At 40.9% G+C, this 25,564-nt stretch overlaps 1 protein-coding gene across 2 annotated transcripts; it reads right to left on the bottom strand.

Annotated features, from left to right (window-relative positions):
- Nucleotides 1–874: 874 nt before the first annotated feature.
- Nucleotides 875–22,680, bottom strand: ZUP1 (zinc finger containing ubiquitin peptidase 1). Of its 2 annotated transcripts, none has more exons than XM_075266641.1 (10): nt 22,642–22,680; nt 20,735–21,387; nt 18,174–18,281; nt 14,187–14,296; nt 13,288–13,456; nt 11,446–11,634; nt 10,101–10,269; nt 7,098–7,252; nt 6,523–6,743; nt 875–982 (listed from the first exon to the last, which is right to left on the bottom strand). In XM_075266641.1, exons 2-10 carry the CDS (start codon nt 21,348–21,350, stop codon nt 935–937), a joined length of 1,785 nt encoding a protein of 594 aa, XP_075122742.1. In that variant the 5' UTR covers nt 21,351–21,387; nt 22,642–22,680; the 3' UTR covers nt 875–934. The 2 variants fall into 2 exon arrangements, with proteins under 2 accessions (XP_075122742.1, XP_075122743.1); XM_075266642.1 differs by having other exon boundaries at nt 13,288–13,450.
- Nucleotides 22,681–25,564: the final 2,884 nt, after the last annotated feature.

Genomic DNA, 25,564 nt, shown 5'->3' with positions numbered 1-25,564 from the left:
AATTAATGGTAGCATCATGAAGAAAAATTTGTCCCACAAAAATTAAGACCTCATATGGCTCTGAGAGCGGAGAAATAAAAAAGTTATGGGGTTTAGAAGGAGGGGAGTCAAAAACAAAAAACGAAAATCAAAAAATGCCATCGGCGGGAAGGGGTTAAAAATTCCCCAATGATACGTTTCCCCCCCACTTTATTCTGAGGACTAAAAGTAATTTAAAAAAAAAAAAAAATCCATTATACATCCTTGCGTATTTCTGTTTTTGATCCATGTCTGATTTACATTTCTATTTTTGATGTCTTAATTATTTTACATTATGACCTAGCAATGCATCTGTGAAAAACAAACAAAACATAGATGAAGCCTGTGTGCAGTCTGCCTTTTTTTCCTGTGGCCCCATAGATTTTTTTTATGGTCAACTGTCACATAAAAAAATAAATAAAAATATCAAAGAGTCCTAAATAGGCTAGAATGGAAATGAGCATGACAGAAAGGTTTGTTCTAGGAAGTGCTGGAAGAGAGTCTAAACTAGGATAATTGGAGAATATAGTACATTTTATTTTTATTTAAAAAAAAAATTACTTTTACCACTACTGAACTCAATTTATTATTTAAAAAGACCTTTTGTGGAGAGTTATAAAACACAATACCAGGAAATACTGGACTAGCCAGATTTCCAATGCAATAACAAAATAATTTAAACATATCTTATATTTCATTTTACTATGCACACATAAAAAATAGTCAGTAATTCTCAGGACGTTTTTTTTTTTTAACAAATTATTATATATTTATACATACGAAAGTTGCAGAATATTTAAAAAAAAACAAACAAAAAAACAAAAAACAAATATAAAAGCTGATTTAAACCAGTGCTGAGCAACCTGAGCCTTTCCTTTGGGAATTTATTGCACAACTATAGGTTGGATTATTTTCTTCAAGGAATTCTTTCAGCTTGGAAAACTTTTGACATTTGTAAACGAACCTTTGAATAGAAGAAACACAAGAAATTTTAAGTAGAAATGCAAAAAATAGAGGAGTGGGTAGAATTATTTATTTTTCGAGCATTAATTCCATGTTATTGTACTTCTGAGGGCTTACATACAAAACACAGAAAACAAGTACCGTATATATTTGAGTATAAGCAGACTTATACTCGAGTCAGGCAGCACATACACTGCAAGGACCTGCATAAATTAAGTGAAGGGTGAGTGTCCTTCAGTGGTTGCTACAGTAATTATATAGGACACTCCCCCTTCACTTAATTTATGCAGGTCCTTGCAGTCCCGTGCCCGGGAGGCGACTGGTCCCTGCTCCTGTGTCTGCATCAAGAAGAGGAAGAGGTGAGTGAAGTGAAAGTAAAACACACAGGTACATACTAGAGTTACAATTCCTATTAATGTCAGGCATTTGGAGTTATTAATTTAGTTTCAGTAATTCCATGTGCCTCACATTAATAGCAGTTAACCCCATCATGTCCTTTACACTAACCCCTGTGTGCCCAATATAAGGGTTACTAATATGTGAGACATATGGAGGTAGTAATAAAGTTCCTTAATAATGTTTAATGTAATAATTATTACCTCCATGTCTCTCACATATCACTAACCCTTATGTGAGGCACACAGGGTGTTAATGTGATGGACATGATGGGGTTAACTGCTGTTAACCTGAGGCACATGGAGTTACTAAGCTATAATGCACAGGACCAGACATTTTATCTGCAATGGTGGATAAAATTATGGTCTATTACATTTCAATGGGCCCGTACACATAGATGCCATCACTTTTGCAGCCGTGTGTCCAGGCTGAATTGAAGAGCTGCAACTTATGGAGTAGGTCCTATATGTGTCCTTTACCTGTCCTATATGTGTCTGCATTTGCCCTATCATTTCATTTTTAATGCAAAGATCGGTGATTAGTTAATGTAATTTTATTGGTATCTATTTTAAATTTTTGAAATTTTCCAGTAGCTGCTGCATTCGCCCCCCCCAACCCTAGGCTCATACTTAAGTCAATAAGTTTTTCCAGTTTTTTGTGGTAAAATTATGGGCCACGGCTTATACTCGAGTATATACGGTATAATACTAAACATAGTGACCAACTGGTACAGTGGCAAAGAGGTGACAATGCATTAAGGAAGGGGAATAGAGACAGTAGCTGAGGGTAGAAGCTGTTCAGATGTTGGTGAGGTGGCAACAGGGTTATTAAAGGCTATAGGTTTTTTCTGAAGAGGAGAGTCTTCAGGGTCCTCTTGAAGGTAATGGTTGTGTGAGAGTGCATTATATTGCATGGTACTGAGTTCCAGAGTATAAGGTGTGCATGGGTATGATCTTGGAGGCTATTGTGTGGAGAGTAAATAACAGCAGAGCGAGGAAGGTGATCTGGAGAGGATTATACACTCACTGGCCACTTTATTAGGTACACCATGCTAGTAACGGGTTGGACCCCCTTTTGCCTTCAGAACTGCCTCAATTCTTCGTGGCATAGATACAACAAGGTGCTGGAAGCATTCCTCAGAGATTTTGGTCCATATTGACATGATGGCATCACACAGTTGCCGCAGATTTGTCGGCTGCACATCCATGATGCAAATCTCCCGTTCCACCACATCCCAAAGATGCTCTATTGGATTGAGATCTGGTGACTGTGGAGGCCATTGGAGTACAGTGAACTCATTGTCATGTTCAAGAAACCAGTCGGAGATGATTCCAGCTTTATGACATGCGCATTATCCTGCTGAAAGTAGCCATCAGATGTTGGGTACATTGTGGTCATAAAGGGATGGACATGGTCAGCAACAATACTCAGGTAGGCTTTGGCGTTGCAACGATGCTCAATTGGTACCAAGGGGCCCAAAGAGTGCCAAGAAAATATTCCCCACACCATGACACCACCACCACCAGCCTGAACCGTTGATACAAGGCAGGATGGATCCATGCTTTCATGTTGTTGACGCCAAATTCTGACCCTACCATCCGAATGTCGCAGCAGAAATCGAGACTCATCAGACCAGGCAACGTTTTTCCAATCTTCAATTGTCCAATTTCGATGAGCTTGTGCAAATTGTAGCCTCAGTTTCCTGTTCTTAGCTGAAAGGAGTGGCACCCGGTGTGGTCTTCTGCTGCTGTAGCCCATCTGCCTCAAAGTTCAACGTACTGTGCGTTCAGAGATGCTCTTCTGGCTACCTTGGTTGTAACGGGTGGCTATTTGAGTCACTGTTGCCTTTCTATCAGCTCGAACCAGTCTGGCCATTCTCCTCTGACCTCTGGCATCAACAACGCATTTCCGCCCACAGAACTGCCGCTCACTGGATGTTTTTTCTTTTTCGGACCATTCTCTGTAAACCCTAGAGATGGTTGTGCGTGAAAATCCCAGTAGATCAGCAGTTTCTGAAATACTCAGACCAGCCCTTCTGGCACCAACAACCATGCCACGTTCAAAGGCACTCAAATCACCTTTCTTCCCCATACTGATGCTCGGTTTGAACTGCAGGAGATTGTCTTGACCATGTCTACATGCCTAAATGCACTGAGTTGCCGCCATGTGATTGGCTGATTAGAAATTAAGTGTTAACGAGCAGTTGGACAGGTGTACCTAATAAAGTGGCCGGTGAGTGTAGATTACATGTGGGTAGGTATCAGGAAGTTGGGACAGAGATGTATGGAGGGGACAGTTATAGATGGCATCACCAGCATTTTTAACTCTATTCACTGGGCGATAGGTAGCCAGTAAGGAAATTGAAAAAGTGGAGAGACTGATGAAAAATGAGGGAAAAGAGGAATTAAGGGAGCAGCAGACATGGAGGATGAACTGTAGGGGAGCAAGAGCATTTGTTACAGAGAAAGATGTTAGAGTAGTCCAAGAAGGAGATTCAGATTGGATGTGAAGCTTGAAAGGATTTGGCAGAATCAAAGGTTACCCCAAGGTAATGGACTTGTGTAACTGGAGTAAGTTTGGCGCTATTAATGTTGATGGATGGTTCAGGGAGGGGGGCTGTGTGAGGCGGGGAGAAGATAATGAGCTCTGTTTTCTCCATTTTGAATTTGAGGAAGTGGAAGGAAAAGGCGGCCAAACATTCTTGAACTCTGGGATAACAGTGCAGTAATGTCTGGGCCAGAGATATAGATTTGAGTGTCATTGTCATTAACAGTGATATTGAAAACCAAGGATTTCTGATTTGGTCAAGGAGGAGAGGATAGATGGAGAAAGGGAGTAGTCCCAGGGAAGATCCTTGAGGGAAACCTACAGAGAGAGGATGCGGTTAGGAAGTGGTGTGTGAGATGCTGAATATGCGGTTGGTAAGGTAAGGTACGGTATGGTAAGAAGAGTTCTTGGAGAGAGCAAAGTTTGCGATGCCAAGCGATGAGAGAAAGTTTGTAACAAGAATGGTCAACTGTGTCAAAGGCAGAGGAAAGATCTAGAAGGAGGAGAACAGAATAGAATGGATAAATATATTTAACCCTTTAAGGCTGTATTCACACAGAGTAACGCCAGCCGTTTTTTGTGTGCTTTTTGCACATAGCGCCGCGGTAACGCGGCGTTAACGCGGCGCTATGTGCAAAAAGCACACAAAAAACGGCTGGCGTTACTCTGTGTGAATACAGCCTTAGGGTAGTTTGAATTGTTTATACCTCCAGTTATACACAATTTTTCATAAATGAATAATGCATTTAAATACAATTTGAATATGAAGAAGTGTTGAGGAAACTTTTAAACAAAGCCAAGAGATAATATCTGTTTCCTTCACCTCTTATGCGGTTTACTTTTTCCTTATTGTCAATCTTACTGTTTACATAAGATTCACCTCAATATTCAGCCTCACACACACTGCTATATGGAGAATATAGGGGTAGAATAGGAGGCTTCTGCTAGTTGGTTAATTGATTTAATGCTTAATTCTGTTCATTGGTAGCCTCTTAACTACAACCTAGAAGTGTCAAAAAAGAGCACAGAATAGCAGTGTAGCAGCAGCAATTATTGGAGTGTATTTTCTAGCATTCCCCCCGCCTTCATAAACTATACGTAGAAAATAACAAAATAATTTCTTTAAGATTATATTACAAATAAAAATAATCTATGGTTGTATTGTATGATCATATGAATGTATTACTAGAGGTACGCTTTAAGAATCAGCAATTTCTTATTTTCCAATTGGATTTTCTAAAATTCATAATTTTTCTGCTGACATATTCTTACATTCTTAACACAACCTGTTGTATTTTTAGTTGGTACAATTTAATGGTACACAATGTTTTGATTATCTTTTATTAAACTTTAGTTATTTATATCTAAAGTATTTTTTTTTTTCATGAAAGCATGTTATCCCCTATCCATAGAATAGGGAATACCTTACAGATCAGTGGCGATCTGGACGGCTCATATCAACCCTGACTGATCAGGAGAACGAGCAGCCAATCCATTTCAATGGGAGCATCTGAGATAAAAAAAAAAAAAAAAAAAAGTTCTGCACTTGAGCTGACGCTCAAACTAAAAATAATGGAGCAGTGCTTGCATCACCCAACCACCACCCCAATCCAGTAAAATGGATGAAAGTGACGAGTTCTCCAAATCAGTTGGGGTCCAGGCAGTCGGATAAAGAATAACTTGCTTTGGTAGGAAAACCCTTTAAAATGAACAAATACAGTACAATGGTAGATAACAATGGTAAATAACATAAGATCTTTAATACTAGAGAAAGGTGCACGAGTGTGGTGTTCATGTTTAGTCCTTTTTCAAAAACAATTCTGGAATGTCTGCTATTCTATACTATTTTAACACTGCTAGGCTGTAGAAAAGAGGCTACCAATGCACAGAATGAGGCAATAAATCAATTAACCAGCTGAAAGGATCCTACTCCGCCCGTCCCTTCTCTGTGTGTGGAGCTGGACCAAACTTATATAAACCACAATCAGAGACAAAATAAGGAGTAGGAAAACAGCTTAAAAATTGGTGAAAGAAACCAATATTCTTAAAGGGATTCTATAATTAAAAACACGTTTTAAACTAAAGGCAAGTAGGAATGGCCTTTATAAAGGCTATTCCACTCTTACCTTTATCTTGACGGTCCACGCCTCCATTTTAAATTTCTCTTCTTGTCTTCTTTATGCTAATTGTATTTAGAAACGCCTCCTGTGCTTTCTGAGCACAATTAGGATAAAGAAGAAAATGTGTTTTTTAATGATAGAGTTCCTTTAAGAACATTTATTACAAAGTATCTTACAGTCACATTCACTATTCATTTACATTATGTTGTCTGTAACTGGATGTAACCTTTAACAACTGGGTGTTATCACTCTTCACTATCATGCCTCACTATATGATCTGGCAGTGTAGAATAAGTGCTGACAGTGTCACATTGTGTAGTCCTACACTCTATTGACAAAATACATGATAAATACCAAGCTTTCCCATTTGTTTATATATTTCCAGGGAGAATAACTGAGGAATTGCACAACACAAAGTTATAAGAAAAAAAAATGCTAAAATTAATTAACATGTCTGAAGAGCTTTAGTAATACTTACTGCTTTTTCTTCTGGGGACAGCATACCCTCTACTGCCACAACTTGGTACTGCTTATGTTTAAGACCACCTGCATATCTGCGAAACTGTTTCAGATCAGCAGCAACTACATTCTTTCTAGTCAGTCTTCGCATAACTTCTGATGGACATCCAGGATCAAACAGTAATATACAGTAGGATTTATTTTTTCTTTCTTCAATTCCCACAATGGTGCGACTGTGACCTGCATTAAATACACTATTACACTGTTTGCAAATATTATCACATGCTTGGAATGTCAAATGTTTACTAAGGTCGGTTATACAGTATAGTCTGAAAATTAAGAGCACTTCTGACGCTGGTTTCACACCAGTGTTTGGTCTCCGTATTCAGGTTTTGGAAACTTGATGGACCGGGTCCGGCCGTGAGCGCCGGTGACCATTTTATGCTCTCTGCGGCGAAACCGGTTTCTTTAAACCGGACACAAAGTCCTGAATGTCCGCCTTTGTGTCCGATCAAATACTTATTTCCTTATCTATCTATCTATCTATACACACACAGAACAGGAACATAATGGTTTCATAGAACTATAAATTACCTTGGTGCTGAAGGTAGATGGCTGGCTTGGAGGAGCAGACTACCTTGCCTTCAGTCCCTCTAGTATCAGATGCATAATACTTTAGAACCCATTCAAACAACAGAGGATGTGTTCCCATTGGACTACTAGGTGTATGGAAGTCAAGAATTCGACATCTATAAGGGACATTTTAAAACAAATATATTAAAACACTAAAATAACCTGTACAGCAACAATAAAGTATGTTCTATCATTTTAGCTACAAGGCCATGTCCACTTGCTATTAAAGGGAAAGGTCACTACCTGCAGGTAGCATGTTACAGAGCAGGATGAGCTGAGCAGACTGATTTATGGTTTTCCTGTTAAGAATAGCTTGTCATTTATATCTTTGCTTCATACCTGTACATACAGAGATGGTAAGAGATCAATCACTTACAGGAACATCTCCGAAAATCAGAAAGTGTGCCTGGGGCAGTCACTTGTCCAACCCAGTGATCAGGGTAAATATACATTTTTGGTAAAATAAGTTAGAAGTTAGATGGGGGGAGGGTGTTTAGCTTAGGGTAAAAGTATCGTTTTATCCCAGACAAATCCTTAAAGGGGTTAAAATGTAACAAGACCTTCATCCTAATTGTAATAAATAGAATATCTCACATACAACGGTCAGAGTTCTAAACTGTATTTTACAGCTCCTATCATTTCTATGCTAGCTTGGACACCACTATTTCTCATGCTCATCTGTCTGCCATCCACTTCATTGTAAGGTGAATGAGCAAAGCTCTACAGTTTGCCACTATACCACTGCTCATGCCAGACTTTCTTTGCCATATTTCCTATTGTGAATTGCATGGGATTTATAGTATAACCTAAATTTAACCTAGGTTTACCTAGGATTACATCACAGACAACAGGGAGATACTGTATTAACAAAATGAAACCTAGGAAACCTTAGCAAATTAATAATCTAATAGATAATACATTACTGTAGCAGTCTAAAAAGTCAAAAGCATAATGTTGTTAATACATATGATGGGACAGAGGAAAAACATTAATGAGGCAGGAATTGTGCATATAACAGGTAAATTAATTACACAGAAGGGTATGGAAGTCATTAATTTAGCTAAAAGGGAGACCCCTAGTTTACTTTTATATTGTACTAGCAGTACCCGCGACTACGTCCAACCCTCCGAGCACGACACACCTGTTGTGCGGCCCAGGCTTCCCCTTCCAGCACCACACAACCTCCAGGCGGCCCGCCTGTGCGCCTAGTGTGTCGGCGTGAATAGGGTGTGTACCCCTTGGTTTGCTGAAGTGCGCTTCAGTCACCACTCCATTTCCCAAACTCTGGGGCCCTGGTGAACTTATGGATGGACACCGCGTGCCGGCCTCCACCGATGCCGGCATGTTCTGCATGCCACATCTGCGGTGACATTGTCAGTGTGTCGGTTGCCGGCCGCGCGAGCTGCTCTTGCTCCGCACCCAGTCTCAGCAGCTGAAATCAGAGTACAGCGTGAAGGTGCTGCAGCTGATTTCAGTCTCTTCATGTCCACCCCCTCCAGCGCTTGCACCAATCGGAGGCAAGCGCGAAGGCGTGCGATGACGTCATCGCAGGTCCTTCAGCCTCTGCTGACCGAGTTTTCTGTGCCTGCGGTGGTGAAAGCCGGAAACCTACGGGGATGACAATGCGCCTATCTTTCCTACCGGACCCCATTCTAGATGTGTGTGAAATCTCACAGCAATCCGTTCACCCGTGTGAGAGTGATCGAGGAACAAATATCCAAACACACAAACTTTCACATTTATAATATTAGTAAGGATAAGGATATGGCTGCTATTCAATGAACATACATTGCTTTAAAAAACAGTGACCATTTACCGTATATACTCGAGTATAAGCCAAGGCCCCTAAGTTTACCACAAAAAACTGGGAAACTTATTGACTCGAGTATAAGCCGGGGGGGGGGGGGGGGGGGGGGGTTGGGGGAGAATACAGCAGCTACTGGAAAATTTCTAGAATTAAAATGGTTGGAGTTTTTGGGTGCAGTAGATGCTGGGAAAGGGGAGGGGGTGTTTTGGCTGTCTGTTTGCCCCATTCCCGAGCTTGAGGACTGAGTTTTTTTTCCCCCACTTGGAATTCAGCCTGGCTGACTATAGGGTATCTGCAGTGCTCCTATTAACTCCTTCCCGACGGAACAGGAGCACTGCATATACCCTATATTCAGTAGACCGGGCACTCTCAGACACAGGGATACCTAATGTGTATGTGTCTCACAGTCATTTCCTACTTTTCTATGTATTCTAGGGAAAGGAGTGATTTATTTACTTAATTTTTTTTTTTTGCTTGACTCGTGTATAAGCCGAGGGGGGCTTTTTCAGCACAAAAACTGTGCTGAAAAATTCGTCTTATACTTGAGTATATAACTCTAGAATGCATGACGTTATATATCTACAGTTTTACATAACCAGTTTGCAAATCCTATGGAAGAACTCAAATAAGTAACTTTTAAAAGTTTATTTCAAAATTGCCAAGAAAAATACACAAATTTGTAATTAGAATTGTTTGCAGAAAACACCAAAATGTAATTACATTAGAAAAAAAAAAAAAAGTACAGAAAAACCTATTTAGTGGACAAGCATTGAGAACTTCCTTTTCTCCGAATATTATGTAATGGGTCAGTCAAATTATATCACTCAGTATCTGTATTACTGTATAGCAGACATCTTATATTATTACTGGCTGTAATAACATTGCACCGTCACTATTAAAAACAGATCAAGGTTAATTTAAGGTTAAATTACCGTGTTGGCACTTTGCAATAATTTAGTGGGTTTTGGGCTGCAGTTTGGGCACCTATAGCATAATACTATGTAAACAATCTGCAGAAAATAGCAAACAAGTAAGCTAGCGGGCCTAAAATACCCGGGTTATGCATGATAGGGTTACACATTTCACAAAATAGATCTAAATAAAATCCTGTCCCAAGTGCAAAGATAAAATGCACATATGTAAAGCACTTCACTCACTTTAACTTCAAAGATGTTAGAAGGCAATATATTTCACATGCGCCAATCCAAGCCCTGGTACCTTGCAATTTACCACGGAAATGAGAGGCACCCTGAGGATCAAAACCTTCTTTCCAAGCATCTTCAATCATTTCTTGAATCTTAGGGATGCAAGGGATGTGTCTATAATCTAGAACAATAAAAGTACATATATGATGACAGAAAGCTTATCATTTCCATTTGTTCACAGAATTGTATTTTCAACAAAAACTTTGCAAGTACTATAGTGTGTAGTCTAAAAGGACAATAATGACCACACTTCATCATTCAGTCAGGAGCCGTCTACCATTACAGTCCAGCCTCCCTGAATATGCACAATTCATTTTATACTAGCAGGAACCAAAGGGCATTTTGAGAATATATAGTTTGGTATTCAGTTTGGTATGTACAAACAAATCTGCTGTGTCTTTTCTATGCAAATTTGGCTACAAAACCATGGGTTAAATGGAAACCTGTCCCCTGGTTTAGGGCCCCCCCTAAACCAGCAACATGCTCTCCTGCTGCTATGATTCATTGGCCCTAAAGCTTAAAATCTGTCTTTCCGTGCAGTTTTAACATGATGGAGAGGATCACATGTGGTTAAGGGAGGAGTGGTCACCTTTGATTTAATGGCACAGTGTGCCTGTCCTGAAAGAAGCTGGGGGATGAGCCACATTAACAGGTCTGGAACCTGGAACACCAGCAGCATTCGAATATATAGCTGGTTTAGGAGCCCCAAACTTGGTGACAGGTTCACTTTAAATGCTTAAAAAAATAAAAATAAAAAAAACAAAGCCATGAATTGTATGGCTAATATAAAAGTTCCACTAATATTCATAAGTACTTCTTGAGATAAATCTATTACCCTTAATATTATCTTTTTTTAATAGGGGCTCTAAGGCCAGGTTCACATCAGCGTTTGGTATTCTGCTCAGGAAGTCTGCTTGGAGACCCCCCATATGGAATACCAAACCCATTGACAAGCGATGAGCAGTGAAAGCACGCAGAACCCATAGACTATGATGGGGTCCGTGTGTATTCCATGCAGTGTCCGCATGAGTTAATCGGAGAGAAAAGTAGTTCATGAAGTACATTTCTCTCCACATGTTCCGTGCGGACACAGTTATAGTCTATGGGGTCTCTGTGCTTTTATTGCATACTGCTTGTCAATGCGTTCAGTATTCAACCGAACGCAGATGTGAACCAAGCCTAAAATACGCAGGTTATCCTACTCATCAAAAGACATCCCGGACTACACCAATGTGACTTTACAGCAGTCAGGTGATAAATGCTGTAGATTATACCATTATATTGAATAGTAAAATACCTCGTAAGAAGTCTTTGTACGCATCATTAAAAAAAACTGAAGAAAGTAGCATTTGTAAATTGCGAAAGCCACAGCCCCATCCTTTGTCTCCAACAGAATTGCTGTAGTGGTCCAATGGAGAGCAAAGCCAGACACGGTGCACATCTGGGCCAGCAAAGCTATAGTACTGGCGTAAAGCTTCTAGAACTCCTTCATAAACAAGATCAGAAATAGATCAACAGCCTGAACATTTATAAACATAAATGGATTTTACATTATTAAAATAAGCGCTGTATATCGTGCAAAGGCAGAATATAAACCTTGACCAGAATTTGTACTTTACTGGACAAGAAACAACTACTGTGCCAAATGAGAGAAAAATAAAGACGTTGAAGAGAAAAAGAAAAAAAAATCTTATGAGAAATTACAAAGATTAAATACTAAAATAAGTCATTTATTTGGGCTATAAGTCCTTCAATGAAGGAACGTATTTTCACCCTATTTGTGTTCTATATCTTCATGCCAGTTTTCATATGAAGCACTAACATGGGAAACATGACAGATGTCAGGCTTGGCAGAGGTTACATATTTAATATAAAGCACTGAACCTATATTACAGTCTATACTATAATCCGGAGCTGAGGAAAAGTTATATGCTATACAAGTTTATTGTAAAATAAAATTACTACACCCAATGATCAGAAATAACCACCAGGGAAGTCGCATTCATTCAGACATTTTCCTTGGCCAGCAATCTCGTCTGACCTTAACCCCATAGAGAATCTATGGGGTATTGTCAAGAGGAAGATGAGGGACACCAGACCCAACAATGCAGACAAACTGAAGGCTGTTATCATACACCTCTGCAGTGCCACAGGCTGATCCTTCCATGCCACATTGATGGAGTAATTTGTGTAAAAGGAGCCCCCACCAAGTATTGAGGGCATTTACTGGACAGACTTTTCATTTGGCCAAGATTTCTATGTTAAATAATTTTTTTACAGTTGGTCTTATATAATAATCTAATTTTCTGAGATAATGACTTTTGGGTTTCCCTTGGCTATAAGCCATAATCATCAGCATTAACAGAAAGAAACACTTGAAAAGTTCCCTCTGTTTGTAATGATTCAATATCATACATGGGGTTCAATTTTTCAATTGAATTACTAAAAAAACAAAAACAAAAAACTTTTTGATGATATTCTAATTTATTGAGATGCACTTCTGGATTTCCGCTACCGTGACTGGCTGAGGAAACCAGGTGATATAGACACCCCGTCCACAACTTTAGCATACACTTTACAAGATGTATAACGTACACTAGTTACACAATAAGGGAGTGAATGTACTTGCTCACCATCTGTAACCTGTACTTTATTAAAGAATTATTTTCACTTTCAACCTTTACAGTTGACAGGGATAAGGTGCTTGCCGGTTACAGCTGAACCCTGAAAATGAATGGTTGCCTGGCCTACTCCAGATGGCATGTTTAGACAATAGGTCCTTTCCTTTGCAGATATGGAGTCCAGAGACTTGATGAATATACATGTGTACAGCTTGTTATAGTCACAGCACAGCAGTCAGACATCTGCCTGGTAACAAGCTGTGTACCTAGGTCTTCACCACATGACCATGGACACAGGCATCGCAGAGGTGAGACCTGCATCTATCAGATACTTACGGTATAGTCTAGAGATACAGCCATAGATACTGAGATAGTAATACCTCTTTAATTACTTGTGCAAATGGCTGACAACCTAAACCCATCATGAAATTGTAAACATACATCAGTGTAGTACAGGCTTTATAGACCTCTATGGATACAAAGATAATGCCCTATAATAGAAAAAAAAAAGCACCAACCTGAAGTCCTTGTTCTACCGTCATCTACTCCTGTAGCTAAAGATTCCATCATTTCAGCTTTTTGTAGGTGAAATTCCATAGGATGTATTTGCCCTCTTGCAACTGCCCTTTGTAGATTTTGCACAGACTGCTGTCGATATCCTCCTGTATTGTCTAAGCCAAACTGTCTCTAGTACAAAGAAGTACAAAAAAAATAAATCACACTAGAGCGTATACACAGGATTTGCTTAAAAAGGCACCCATTTTTACACAAAAATGCAGCGTTTTACATTATCTGCAAAGTATATGGGATTCTGGCTATTCACATCCACACATTTGAGAAAAATATCTGCGGCAGAAATGCTGCGATCTCAAAAACTGCCACTGGCATTTTCCGCATAGGTATAACAGGGACAGTAAGTCCGTAGAGGAAAACTGGAAAACACTGTGATGCGTTTCTGCCTTTTTGGTTGAAGCTCGCTATGTGGGTACTTAACCTAAAGTGATTGTTCAGTGTTAAACTTTTTATGGCCAATCCCAGAGGATTACCAATGAAGTGTATGGAGCAGCAACTAGCACACATCATGTACACTATGCAGAGCAGAAAGTATAGTGGATGGGCACAGGCATTGAAGTTAATGGGAGACAAAAGCTTAATCTTGGACAACCTAGTTAATAAAATAGCGCACAATTGTGTATTTAAATCATTTTACTGTTGTATATTCATTGCAACAGAAAAAAAAAAAAAATCCAACTGCACCATGTATTTTGACACATACAACATTGTGGGAAAAAGAAAGAAGAGTTATTTACCAAAGATTTCAACCACATTTCCAAAAGTCTTGAAAAACAATGTCAATGTGGCATTGTACTACATTATACACAGATTCATCATCAGGCCATGACCATTGCCAGAGTACCTGTAATCTCTGGAATTCTATTTTCTCTCTCTCTGCCTCCTCTGCTCTTCTCCGTTTATCTTCTTCATTTTGTAGCTGTCTGGCTAATATTGAGTCACTGGTAATCTTGGCTGTGAAAGCAATTATCAGTAAAACAATTAAACCTTCCAAATAAAGGTACATTTGTATGAATTGTACAGTTAAAGGGGTTGTCTGGGCAAAAATTTTATGTTGTAAATAGGCCGGAAGAGGTAAAAACAAATATCATACTCAGGGCTCGTTCTATCTGCGCCCGGGGTCTCCGCTTTGAGGTTTCCGTTTCCTGCCCGAAACTGGAGAGGAGACGGAAACCTGCAGGCATTTTTCAAACCCATTCAAATGAATGGATTTGAAAAGTGTCCGGCTGTGAGCGTTTTGTGCTCTCCGCGGCGAAACTGTTTTTTTTTTTTTTTTTTTTTAAACGGATACTAAGTTGGACATGCAGGACTTTGTGTCCGGTTTAAAAAAAAAAACGGTTTCGCCGCAGAGAGCACAAAACGCTCACAGGCGCTCACGGCCGGACCCTTTTCAAATCCATTCATTTGAATGGGTTTGAAAAATGCCTGCAGGTTTCCGTCTCCTCTCCAGTTTCGGGCAGGAAACGGAAACCTCAAAGCAGAGGATTATACTCTGATTATACCGGACTTGGCATGACAGGTTTTCGTCTTCTGTCTGCAGAAGACGGAAACCTGAGAACGGAGAACGGACGCTGGTGTGAACCCAGGGTCATCTGTCACTGGTGCTCCACTGCCTCCTAGAGCAATCCGGTCCACTGTTGTAGGGCTCTACAAAAGTGTCATGACCTTCTGTGCCTGGCTGTGCCCAAACAGCAGTTTATACCCACATATAATATTGTTAAGTACGTTATCCTGGGTATACTTGGTACAAAATTGTCATATATGTGGGTATAAACTACAGTTTGGGTATACAGAAAGACACAGATGTGAAGGAGCGCTGATTTAGACTGATGGTTTTTGGACGCCATATCACGTTTACATCGACTATAAAATAACCCTTATATAATGGGGTCACTTCTTGGGGAATTTCAATTTACTGGCATCTCTAGGGCTCTGCAAAAACTACATGGCGTTCAGAAAATCCCTGTAAATCTAAACTCTAAAACCTAAAAAGCACATTGCTCCTTCTCTTCTGAGCCCTGCTGTGTTTTATGCCTAAGCAGCAGTTTATGCCCACATATGCAGTACAACTTTTCTGTACCCAGGATAACACACTTAAAATTTTAGGAGTGCATGTCTGTGATGTCTCAAAGTGGGCACAAAATGGGGTCAGTTTTTGGGGCTTTCCATTGTAATGGTATTTTAGCGCCTCTGCAGATGCACTCCAAAACCCAAATAGTGCTCTTTCCATTTCAATCCCTCCCAGGTATCTACACAGAAAATTACGACCACAGAGGCAGGAAAAAAGTGTTTGTTGAGACTTTTTTCATCCATTTATATCATCTAAAATTGCTGTATTTGCATTCCAAATAGCGTTTATCCACTTAGCGCCATAGTGAGGTGTGGACACTGTCTATAGTCCTGTTCACACTCGTCTAGTATTTTCTCTGTTGTATCCAGAGTAGACTTTCTGAGATATTAGCATGGGTTTGTTTATGCATATTATAGAATTCAGCGAGTGTGGTTACATTGGCCTGAGTTTCATAACAAACCGGCTATAATCCTGTGCGCTGTTCTGTCACAATCACACAGTCTTTTTTAGCCTGGGGCTTTTTATATTATACACTGCTCAAAAAAATAAAGGGAACACTCAAATAACACCTCCTAGATCTAAATGAATGAAATACTCTCATTGAATACTTTGTTCTGTACAAAGTTGAATGTGATGACAACAAAATCACACAAAAATCATCAATGAAAATCAAATTTATTAACCAATGGTCGCCTGGATTTGGAGTCACCCCCTAAAATTATATAGTTTATACAGTGTATAAACCAAATGTGAGCCATTGATTGCAAACAAGATTTGTTCATTTGCTCACACAAAGAAAAGGAATTTTCCTAACAAATTTTTTCAAGACCGTGTTGCAATGAAAATCTTAGGAGCAAAATTTATACTAAGAAATTCAAGGCAACCACCTGGGAGTCTATTTGTTCATCAAACAGGTGTCCAGCAGGCAGCTAGCTATAAGGCTAAGGCCCTACGTAGAGGGTCGCAGCAAAAAAGTGCTGTGGGAATAACTGTGGCCAACCGTATTGATTGGTCTTTTATGACTGCCTCTCTGGAGGCATTCGGCTTTCTGGGGGCTTTCCTTCGGTCGTTTAGAGCGCTATACTCCTACTCCACGGACTCGGTGAAACGTCCTCACTCCTTCTCAAATTCCTTTACAGTCCGAAACAGCAATTATTTTCGCTCTTTGTATCAAGCCTCTAGCAGCTAGGATCTGCTTAAGCCCAGACATTATGGAATTTAAGGTTCGGGGCAGGGACTATTAACTCAGCTTCTTTGAGTATGATATCCTCCTTAACCTCAATAACCCTCACACCACCTTGCCTAATCTCATGTAGACTCTCCGTGATTATGGCCAGTTGTCCAGCTATAAGGTTAATCCTCCTAAAACAGATGCCCTCTCATTAAATATCCCTGTACAGCTGTTATTAACTTTATCTGGATCTCTAAGGGTTATCCCCCAGCCCCACTGCATTTGAGAATTTGGTTCAAGCAGCAACCTCTACGAGAGGGTCTGATCACTACGATTTATCAACTCCTATCCTCCTGTCCATGCATACATGACCAGATGGGATGAGGCCCTTGGTTGACCAATCTCAAATATAAACTCCTAATACATTGGTACCACACTCCTGCCCTACTACATTCTCTAAACTCTGTGCTCCCTTTGGTTTGCTGGAGATGTAACTCTGTTGTGGGCAAACACTACCACCTTACACTGTGCTGAACGCTTAATACACCTCTCCCCCCGCTCTTTATCGGCTGCTCCCCTCTGCCAATCCCTTCAATGGCTACCCGTTGCCTAGTGAATTCTGTTCAAGAAACTAACACGGACATACAAAGCCATCCACAACCTGTCCCCTCCATATATCTGTGACCTAATCTCCCACTACCTGCCCACACGTAACCTCAGATCCTTCAAAGACCTCCTACTCCGCTCTGCTCTCATCCGCTCCTCGCACAACAGTCTCCAAAATTTCTTCCGTGCATCCCCCATTCTCTGGAACTCCTTACCAAGACACATAAGACTGAACCCCACAATCAAAAGCTTCACGAAGGCCCTGAAGACTCACCTATTCAGGAAGGCCTACAACCTCCAATAACACTACTGTCACCATCTGAACATCCTCTCCCTTCACCTTCTGTCTCTACCCCCTTTTCCCTCAGGGGTTCTCTATCCCCAGTCAGTCATTGTTAGTATTACATTTGTTTATATATTTTGTGTACTGTATGTAAACCCTCAAATGTAAAGCACCATGGGATTAATGTTACCATATAAACAATTAATAATAATATTGATAGCTTCTTCTTGCAGGGAGTGCCCTTGGACTCCATCATCTAATAACTTACAATGGAGAAAGAAATCCGCCATGCTGTTTCTCTATCTTTGTATGGCAGCCAAGACTCTCATATAGCTACATTGTGAAGCTCTCCCTCTCCCATCCAGTACTGCCTTCCTTGCTTTATAAAGGATTTTCGCAGCCTAGACTATCTGACAGATAGCTTGAATAACATGGTAGATACCTTTGATTCACGTGGGATACCTACTGTACGCTGCGGGGTCTCTGATTAACCCCCACCACCATTTCTCCCTCTTTGCTTTCCTTTGTTTTTCGTTATGCACTTTTATCTCTTATCTATTGTCTTTGTTACCATAGCACTGACTTATTTCTTGTGCTGATTTGTATGCTTTTTCTATGTTACTTTGAAAATATCAACAAAAACTACAGTTCTATAAGCCCTCATTCAGCTCTGTGAAAATAAAGGAAAATAGATTTATACCTGTGTCATAGCTTTCCTCCAAGTGTAGATTCACATGTTCTTGTAGAAGGTTACCATTGGTGCAAACTAGAGAACACATGGGGCATTCATACTGCTGTTTGGCATAACCTATTCAAGATAAAAATATCACATTCAGGCCTCCTTGAAGTGTGTTTTGTTTGCGATCAAGCCAGCTATTAAAAAACGCAAAAAAAATTTCAGGAAATACAGCTGTCCATTTTTATTAAATGTACTGCAATCCATAAAAGTAGATCCAATATATAAAATCCAACTTTATTGGCTTGGCATAAAAAGTATAAACCCCACAAAAGGACACGCGGGTTTGCAATGTAAAATCCAATATGATTCATGTTGCAAAACGTTTTCTTAAGTAAAATAATATGAGTTTGAAGTGAACAGCTGCTTGGGCTTGTAAAAATATTTGGTTTATATATTGGGCTTAGGCTGGGCTCACATCTGCTTCTCGGCCTCCATTCTGCAGGTTTCCGTTTCCTGCCCGAAACTGGAGAGGAGACGGAAACCTGCATTCATTTTTCAAACCCATTCATTTGAATGGGTTTGGAAAGTGTCCGGCTGTGAGCGCCGGTGAGAGTTTTGTGCTCTCCACGGCGAAACCGTTTTTTTTAACCGGACACAAAGTCAGACATGCAGTACTTTGTGTCCGGTTAAAAAAAAAAACCAAAAACACGGTTTTGCCGCGAAGAGCACAAAACGCTCACCGCCGGTCACTGACTGTCGGGTTTCCATCTTATGCAGACAGACGGAGATCGGGCGCAGATGTGAACGAGCCCTAACGCTGGTTTCGCACCTGCGCCTCGGTCTCCGTTCTCAGGTTTCCGTCTTCTGCAGAGAGAAGACAGAAACCTGTCAGACCAGGGGTGTAACTACCGTGTTAGCAGTGGAAGCGGCTGCCACAGGGCCCGGTACATTAGGGGGCCCGGTGACAGCCGCTACCACTGCGTTTTTTTTTTTTTTAATAGGCCGTAGGGCCCTATTTAGTTACCCATCTGGCTGGACACCGCGGGCCCCACAAAGACTATCATTATACTCGGGGTCTTTGCAGACCCCGAGTATAATGATTGGAGGCCCGGGAGAGGTAAGAAACATAAAAAACACTGTTACTTACCTCTCCAGGCTCCGGGCAGGTCTCAGCTTAGGCCTAGTTGTCTGACGTCTCTGACGGCCCATGACCCCGACCTGCGTCCCAGGTCATGTGACGTCCAACGTCATTGAAGAAGGCCGACAGTGGATGCCGACAGCATAGGAGCCGGGGGACAGGTAAGAAACTGTAGTTTTTTATGTTTTTATTCCCCCGGGTCTCCGATTATTATACTCTGGGGTCTGAAAAGACCCCAGAGTATAATAATTATTTATGGGTGTCCAATTGTTGTCTCTCAGTTATTTTAATAGTGGAATAAGTCTAAGAGATACATGGAGAGACAAAGTATATTTTAGATGTAGAGATACAAAATATGAGGTTTGCCAGTATGCGAAGAATACTCACACTTTTAAATCGACTCTTAAAGTAAGGTTGAGGACTAGAGATGAACGAACACTATTCGAAACAGCCGTTTCGAATAGCACGCTCCCATAGAAATGAATGGACGTAGCCGGCACACGCGGGGGGGGGGGGGGGGTTAAGCGGCCAGCTGCCAGCAAAGTCTGTGGGTTTGCTCCATTCATTTCTATGAGAGCGTGCTATTCGAAACGGCTGTTTCAAATAGTGTTTGCTCATCTCTATTGAGGACATAAAAAATTATATTAAGTGTAATTCAACTAATGTAATAAATCTTAGAACTCGTAAGGAGTGTAGCCTAGAATATGTGGGTTATACAACCAGCTAGTGAAGAGACCTGGAGTAAGAGAGGACTTCAGTCGCAAGGTTTTGTGATTTTTACATTGCATACATGCATTCCGGGAAAATATGAACACTAAGCAAGATTTAACAATATTAGAGATAGTGAATAGTAACAAGCTGTAAATATTTAGGAGTCATGTGATTATTGAGAGGTATAAGACATCCACCCATGTTTTTTTATATAATATGCTATAAAAACGCGTAAGCAGTGTTTTGTTTTTTTTTATACCAAGTTAATAAAGTTGGATTTTTATATACTGGTTCCACTTTGCTAGTACATTTGTACCAACTTGGTCTTTTCCGTGCAAATGATCAAACACATGAAAAGCCATGAGAGTTTGGTGAGCTGATTTATTGTTTAAATTTTATTAAAGTTTACACCACCAAAATAACTTCTAAACTACTTATGTTCTGTTACAGGGTCAGTTAGTGGCTTAGTGAACGCAATTTTTTACTTCTGAGAAAATCAACAATAAATTCATATGTAAATGAGCTATTTGCTGGACTCATAAGTGTTTTGGAAGCAACTTGGTGGTGGAGACTCTCTTAAAATTTAGATGCATCACTGTATCTGTAGCAATTATAAAACGTCAACCATATTGGTTGACATTCACTATTACCAAACATTATGTTGCGCTAACTAAATAAAAAAAAAGATCCGTACCTACACGTTGTACTCTAGAATGTTCCAGATAACACTAACCTTTATTGGGTGAGGCCAAGAGATCTCCATGTTCCATTCTTACATGTACCTCAAGTTTGTCTATAGAGTTTTTAGTTTCACCACAAAAGGGGCACTCTACGGCAAGGTCTTCACTGCCAGCAATGTATGCTGCAGATGCTGTAGGTGGGGCACTTTTCTCCAGAACAACAGCGGTAGGAAGTCCAAAGTCTTCTGATGCAGGAATTCTACTAAGAAAGTCAACATTTTTGGGAACATTCACTACTTCACAGCCGCTTTGCGTTTTATTCTTATTGGGTTCTATATCTACAGGAATGCACTCTTCACAAATCATCTTTTGGTTTCCTGTGTTATTTTCTTTGCCTAGTGTACAGTTGGTGGAAGAGGTTTTACCTTCATGGATTTTCTCATCCTGCCCTTCATCCTCACTCCATGGTTCCAAGGCATCAGCATGAGCAGTATGAATGTGATGTCTTAGTTCGTCATATGTGAGGCCAGAAATGGTACAGAAGGGACAGGGACAGTATTGTTCCATGTGGACCAAAAGTAAATGGCTCTTCATGTCATCTTCAGAAGACACCTCCTGTGTGCATATGTCACACACCAGCATGCTGGATCTACTCTTTGGGTCCACCATCAAAAATATATTAAAAAACTGGAACAAGTTCCTGATTCTGGAAAAAGACAGTAAAGGTTAATGTAGAAAAATGAAGAACATTTTCTGGATATCCTACATCTGACCCTTCAGACCAAGTATTGCGTACTTAAATGTCTATTCTAATAAATATTGTGATCAATGATGGAAAAAAGTTGTAGAGACAGGAACGAAAATATACAGATTTACTTAACCCAATAGAATTCACATCAGGAAGACATATTTAAGTACTATAAAGGTGCCCGGTAACGAGCCCTATTTACTTACCGATCCTGGCAGGGGCCGGGATCGGTAAGTGACGCCGCAGGCCCCACAAGCACTATTATTATACTCGGGAGGGGGGGGGGGGGGTCTTTTCAGACCCCCCCCCCCCCCCCGAGTATAATGATCGGAGGCCTGGGAGAGGTAAGGAACATAAAAAACAATGTTACTTAGCTCTCCACGCTCCATACAGGTATTGGGCCTAGTTGTGTGATGTCCCTGACATTACTTGACCGGGACCTCTGTCCCGGGTCATGTGGCGTCTGTACGTCATTAAAGACGGCCGACACCACCGAGGACTGCAGCAGAGCCAGAGATAGGTTAACTAACAGTGTTTTGTAATGCTTGTATCCTCCCCTCGGTCTTCGATTATTATACTCTGGGGTCTGAAAAGACCCCAGAGTATAATAATTGTTCATTATGGGGCATAATACCGTGTGCAGGGACCACAACGGGGCATAATAGTATGTGCAGGGGCCACTATGGGGCGTAATACTGTGTGCAGGGGCCACTATGAGGCATAACAGAGCGCGCAGGAATGTGGCGGGGGGGGGGGGGGGGTTAGGGGATGGGTCGGTAGGTCGAGGTCTTTGGTGTCGGTCAGGAAGGGGGCGCCCCACCATTCCTAGTTACGCCACTGATTCTGGGCTAGACTGTGCGGTCCTGAGAAGAACAACCATTCTATCCCTGCATAGGAACCTGCCCCTGGCTAGCCCTGAGAGGGGCAGGCCAAGTAATAGTTATCCCTATACATTTCCTCCTAACCCAAGGTGCATCTCTGGGCCACTATTGACAGACATTACAACTGCCACATAAAACAATTAGGGGTCCATAGAATTATTTGGGACTGTTGGATGGATAGTCTGATTTACCATAAGTCTAGCTAACTGGTATCTCATAGTCTACCTGTGACATAAATCTTGTATGTGTATTTCCCCCAAGCAAGAAGATATCCATTGCTGAGTGGCCACCACATACTCCACGTAGCCCTCCAATGCCTTCCCCTCGTTACCTGCCTTCGCACCAGTGCACACAGCTGAGGCAGGTACCGTAGCTCCTTTCACTTTCCAGTTTCTTTTTCCCTCTCTGAAGTAATACAACTGAGGAAAGCCCCGACCACTGTGACACAGAACTCCTGAGTCCGCGTACGGAACCTTTACTCCATAGTTTGTTTCGTACGCTGAGAGGAAAGGCACACTGGTGACGTATAATGTGTGAGCCAGCGTACGGAACTCTCACTGATTAAGGTGGCGGCCATGTTGTGGATGGCTGATTGGCATCAGTAAATCGTGGAAAGAATGAAAAGGTATTCTGTAGAAGGTAATCGCGAGAGTGTATGAGAGGATCCTCGCGGATACCGTCCTGGAAGTGCATAGCTTGTGTAGCAGCACATTAATAGTACCTACCTGTTACCAGGGATGCAAATGTCTGGGCAATGGCCATTTTGCACCTGAACACAGTTTGTCTGGCCAAAACATTTGGCACTGCATATAATTCCCCTTTTCCAAAAATGGGGCAACGGCACTCCACGACATGATGGGTAGAGTAAACATGGACAGATCTGACATCATTGAAATCACAAGTTTCATTTCGAGAATTATACACAGAATAATGACAAGTGCACTTTTGTATGAATGAAAAATGTCCACAACATTATTTATTTATTTTTTTTAAACAGCACTGTGTGAAGCTATCCTTAGGCAAATTTTATGGCCTCATTTTATATTAATTATATTAATAATAATAATAATAATATTTTTATTTATATAGTGCCAACATATTTGTAGGGTTCAAATACAGACAGAAAGATGTATTACAATTGTAGCGGTCACAAACCTTTCCTCTGATCGCTGTATGTCACCAACACCACCACTGGAGGACATGTGAGTCGTGGCTGTGCTAGGCGATCAGTACAAATCCAGCTCATCCATCGAAATAATTAAAGGGGTTGTCCCGTCACAAGGATCCTATCTATAATGCTTGTAAATGTGAATGTAAGACTTTTTCTAAATACAATGCTTCAGCAAAACTGCTTTGTTTGGCCACTATCTCACTTTATTCATTTTTTTGTGGCCACAGCCCTGACCTAACTGCTCCTGAGTCAAGTGATGTGTCTGCCTGCTCTCAGGCGGGAGGGGCTAAGTGCACGGGAGCGAGCCTGGAGGGAAGGGGGGGTAGTTTACCCTTTGGGGGACAGGTGAAGCCAGCAATATGCTGAGGACTGTTAGACGCCGTCACAGGCACATCGCTATGCTTCTGCCCTGCATGAAGACAGCAGCGGCAGAAGCGATGCTGTTCCGCTCCAGGGTCACATATGCAAAGCCAAGCGGCAAGATGCCGCCGGCCCTGCGTGCAAGCTCATACACCAGTCTAGCCTTCACAATGCCAAATATCAACGATAAAAAAGATCCAGCAAGAGCCGTGGTGGTTAGTTGAAAATATGGAGAAACTTCCTTCTTTATTTATTTACATCTTCATGACAAAAACCGCAATTGGCACAAACATTGCAAGCAGATAGCGTCAGACTGACGCGTTTCGGATTTTCCGTCCTTTCTCAAAGTCTGAACTCAGTCTGACGCTATCTGCTTGCAATGTTTGTGCCAATTGCGGTTTTTGTCATGAAGATGTAAATAAATAAAGAAGGAAGTTTCTCCATATTTTCAACTAACCACCACGGCTCTTGCTGGATCTTTTTTATCGTTGATATTCGTGCACATCGCTCCGAGTCGAGGGAGTCTACTTTTCCGGGCATAGCCACATTGTATACACCTTGGTGTGAAGGAATTCAATTGAGATTCAACTTCCATTTGGGCTGAGTATTTAACTCTTTTTTCTTTTTCTATTTTTTTCATCCATTGCATTCACAATGCCAATACAGACCCGCAGGGTGTCGGGTCTGTATTCGCATTGTGAAGGGTAAACTGGTGTATGAGCGCGCACGCAGGGCCGGTGGCATCTCGCCGCTTGGCTTTGCATATGTGACCCCGCCCACCAATGACGAGACAAAGCCGGAAGACAGAAGATTTTAGAGGAACGAAGACGGGTAAGTATGCGACGTGGGAATACCCCTTTAATATCTCCCCTAGTTATACCTCACACTCACTGTTAATAACGTAGAACTGCCACCACTAGGGGGTTTGTTGTCCAAGAGCTCACACTCTTCAGTTACTCCCACATCAGTTATCTCCACTTAAACCCAAATGATATTATATAACTACTACTATATTTCCCAAGCTATTATCCAAACACATAGTGTTATATGTACCAAGCTTATTATAAGACAGAACTTATTATAGGGTGTTTAAAAATGATGCAAGACAGGTTCATAATATAAAAGGAAATAAAACACTTAAAACTCACGTCAATGGGCTTAGAATCCGTGCCAAGGGCAAGCAGAGAGAAAGCAGAACGAATTTTCATCTTTCATGAACTCCCTCAAAATGACTCCAAACATTGCAGAAAAATATGCACAGCAGAAATACTATCACGGTTTTGGAAATTGCAACATATCAATTATACCTACAGAATGCCTTCTGCTACAGCTATATATTTCAGTTTTTGACACATCAGTCCAGAGCATCTGCTGCCAATTTTCTACAGCCCAGTTCCTAAGTTTTTGTGCATGGTTGAGGCTTATTTGCATTTTGGAAGCACATATTTTTGGCTGTAATTCTTCCATAAAGATAATTTCTGGCCAGAGTTTTCCAAATGGTAGAGGGTTGTACCTGTCTTTTGGCTCCTGCCAACTCTGTGCTGATGGCATTGCTGGACATCTTCTGATTGTGACTGATTGGATTAGATTTCTCTTTTGCTCATTCACTTTTCATTTTTTTTCTAATTGACAAATATAAACTATAGTAACTTCTATTTTTGAAAGCATTCTTATCCCCAGTTCACATCTGCATTTGGGATTCCGTTTGCGAGGTCCACTTGGG

This window comes from Leptodactylus fuscus, chromosome 3, assembly GCF_031893055.1.
Source record: "Leptodactylus fuscus isolate aLepFus1 chromosome 3, aLepFus1.hap2, whole genome shotgun sequence".
NCBI classification, from domain to species: domain Eukaryota; kingdom Metazoa; phylum Chordata; class Amphibia; order Anura; family Leptodactylidae; genus Leptodactylus; species Leptodactylus fuscus.
This window is presented reverse-complemented; position numbering and strand designations above follow the sequence as displayed.

Bases quoted from the DNA above. Each gene is read 5' to 3' on its own strand.
- ZUP1 (XM_075266641.1), bottom strand. From the start codon at position 21,350: ATGGTGGACCCAAAGAGTAGATCCAGCATGCTGGTGTGTGACATATGC. The intron at 10,270-11,445 runs GTATTTTACTAT...TTATTGTTCTAG, and splicing joins GTACAAAGACTTCTTACGAG to ATTATAGACACATCCCTTGC. The intron at 7,253-10,100 runs GTGAGTGAAGTG...TGTCCCTTATAG, and splicing joins CTAACATCTTTGAAGTTAAA to ATGTCGAATTCTTGACTTCC.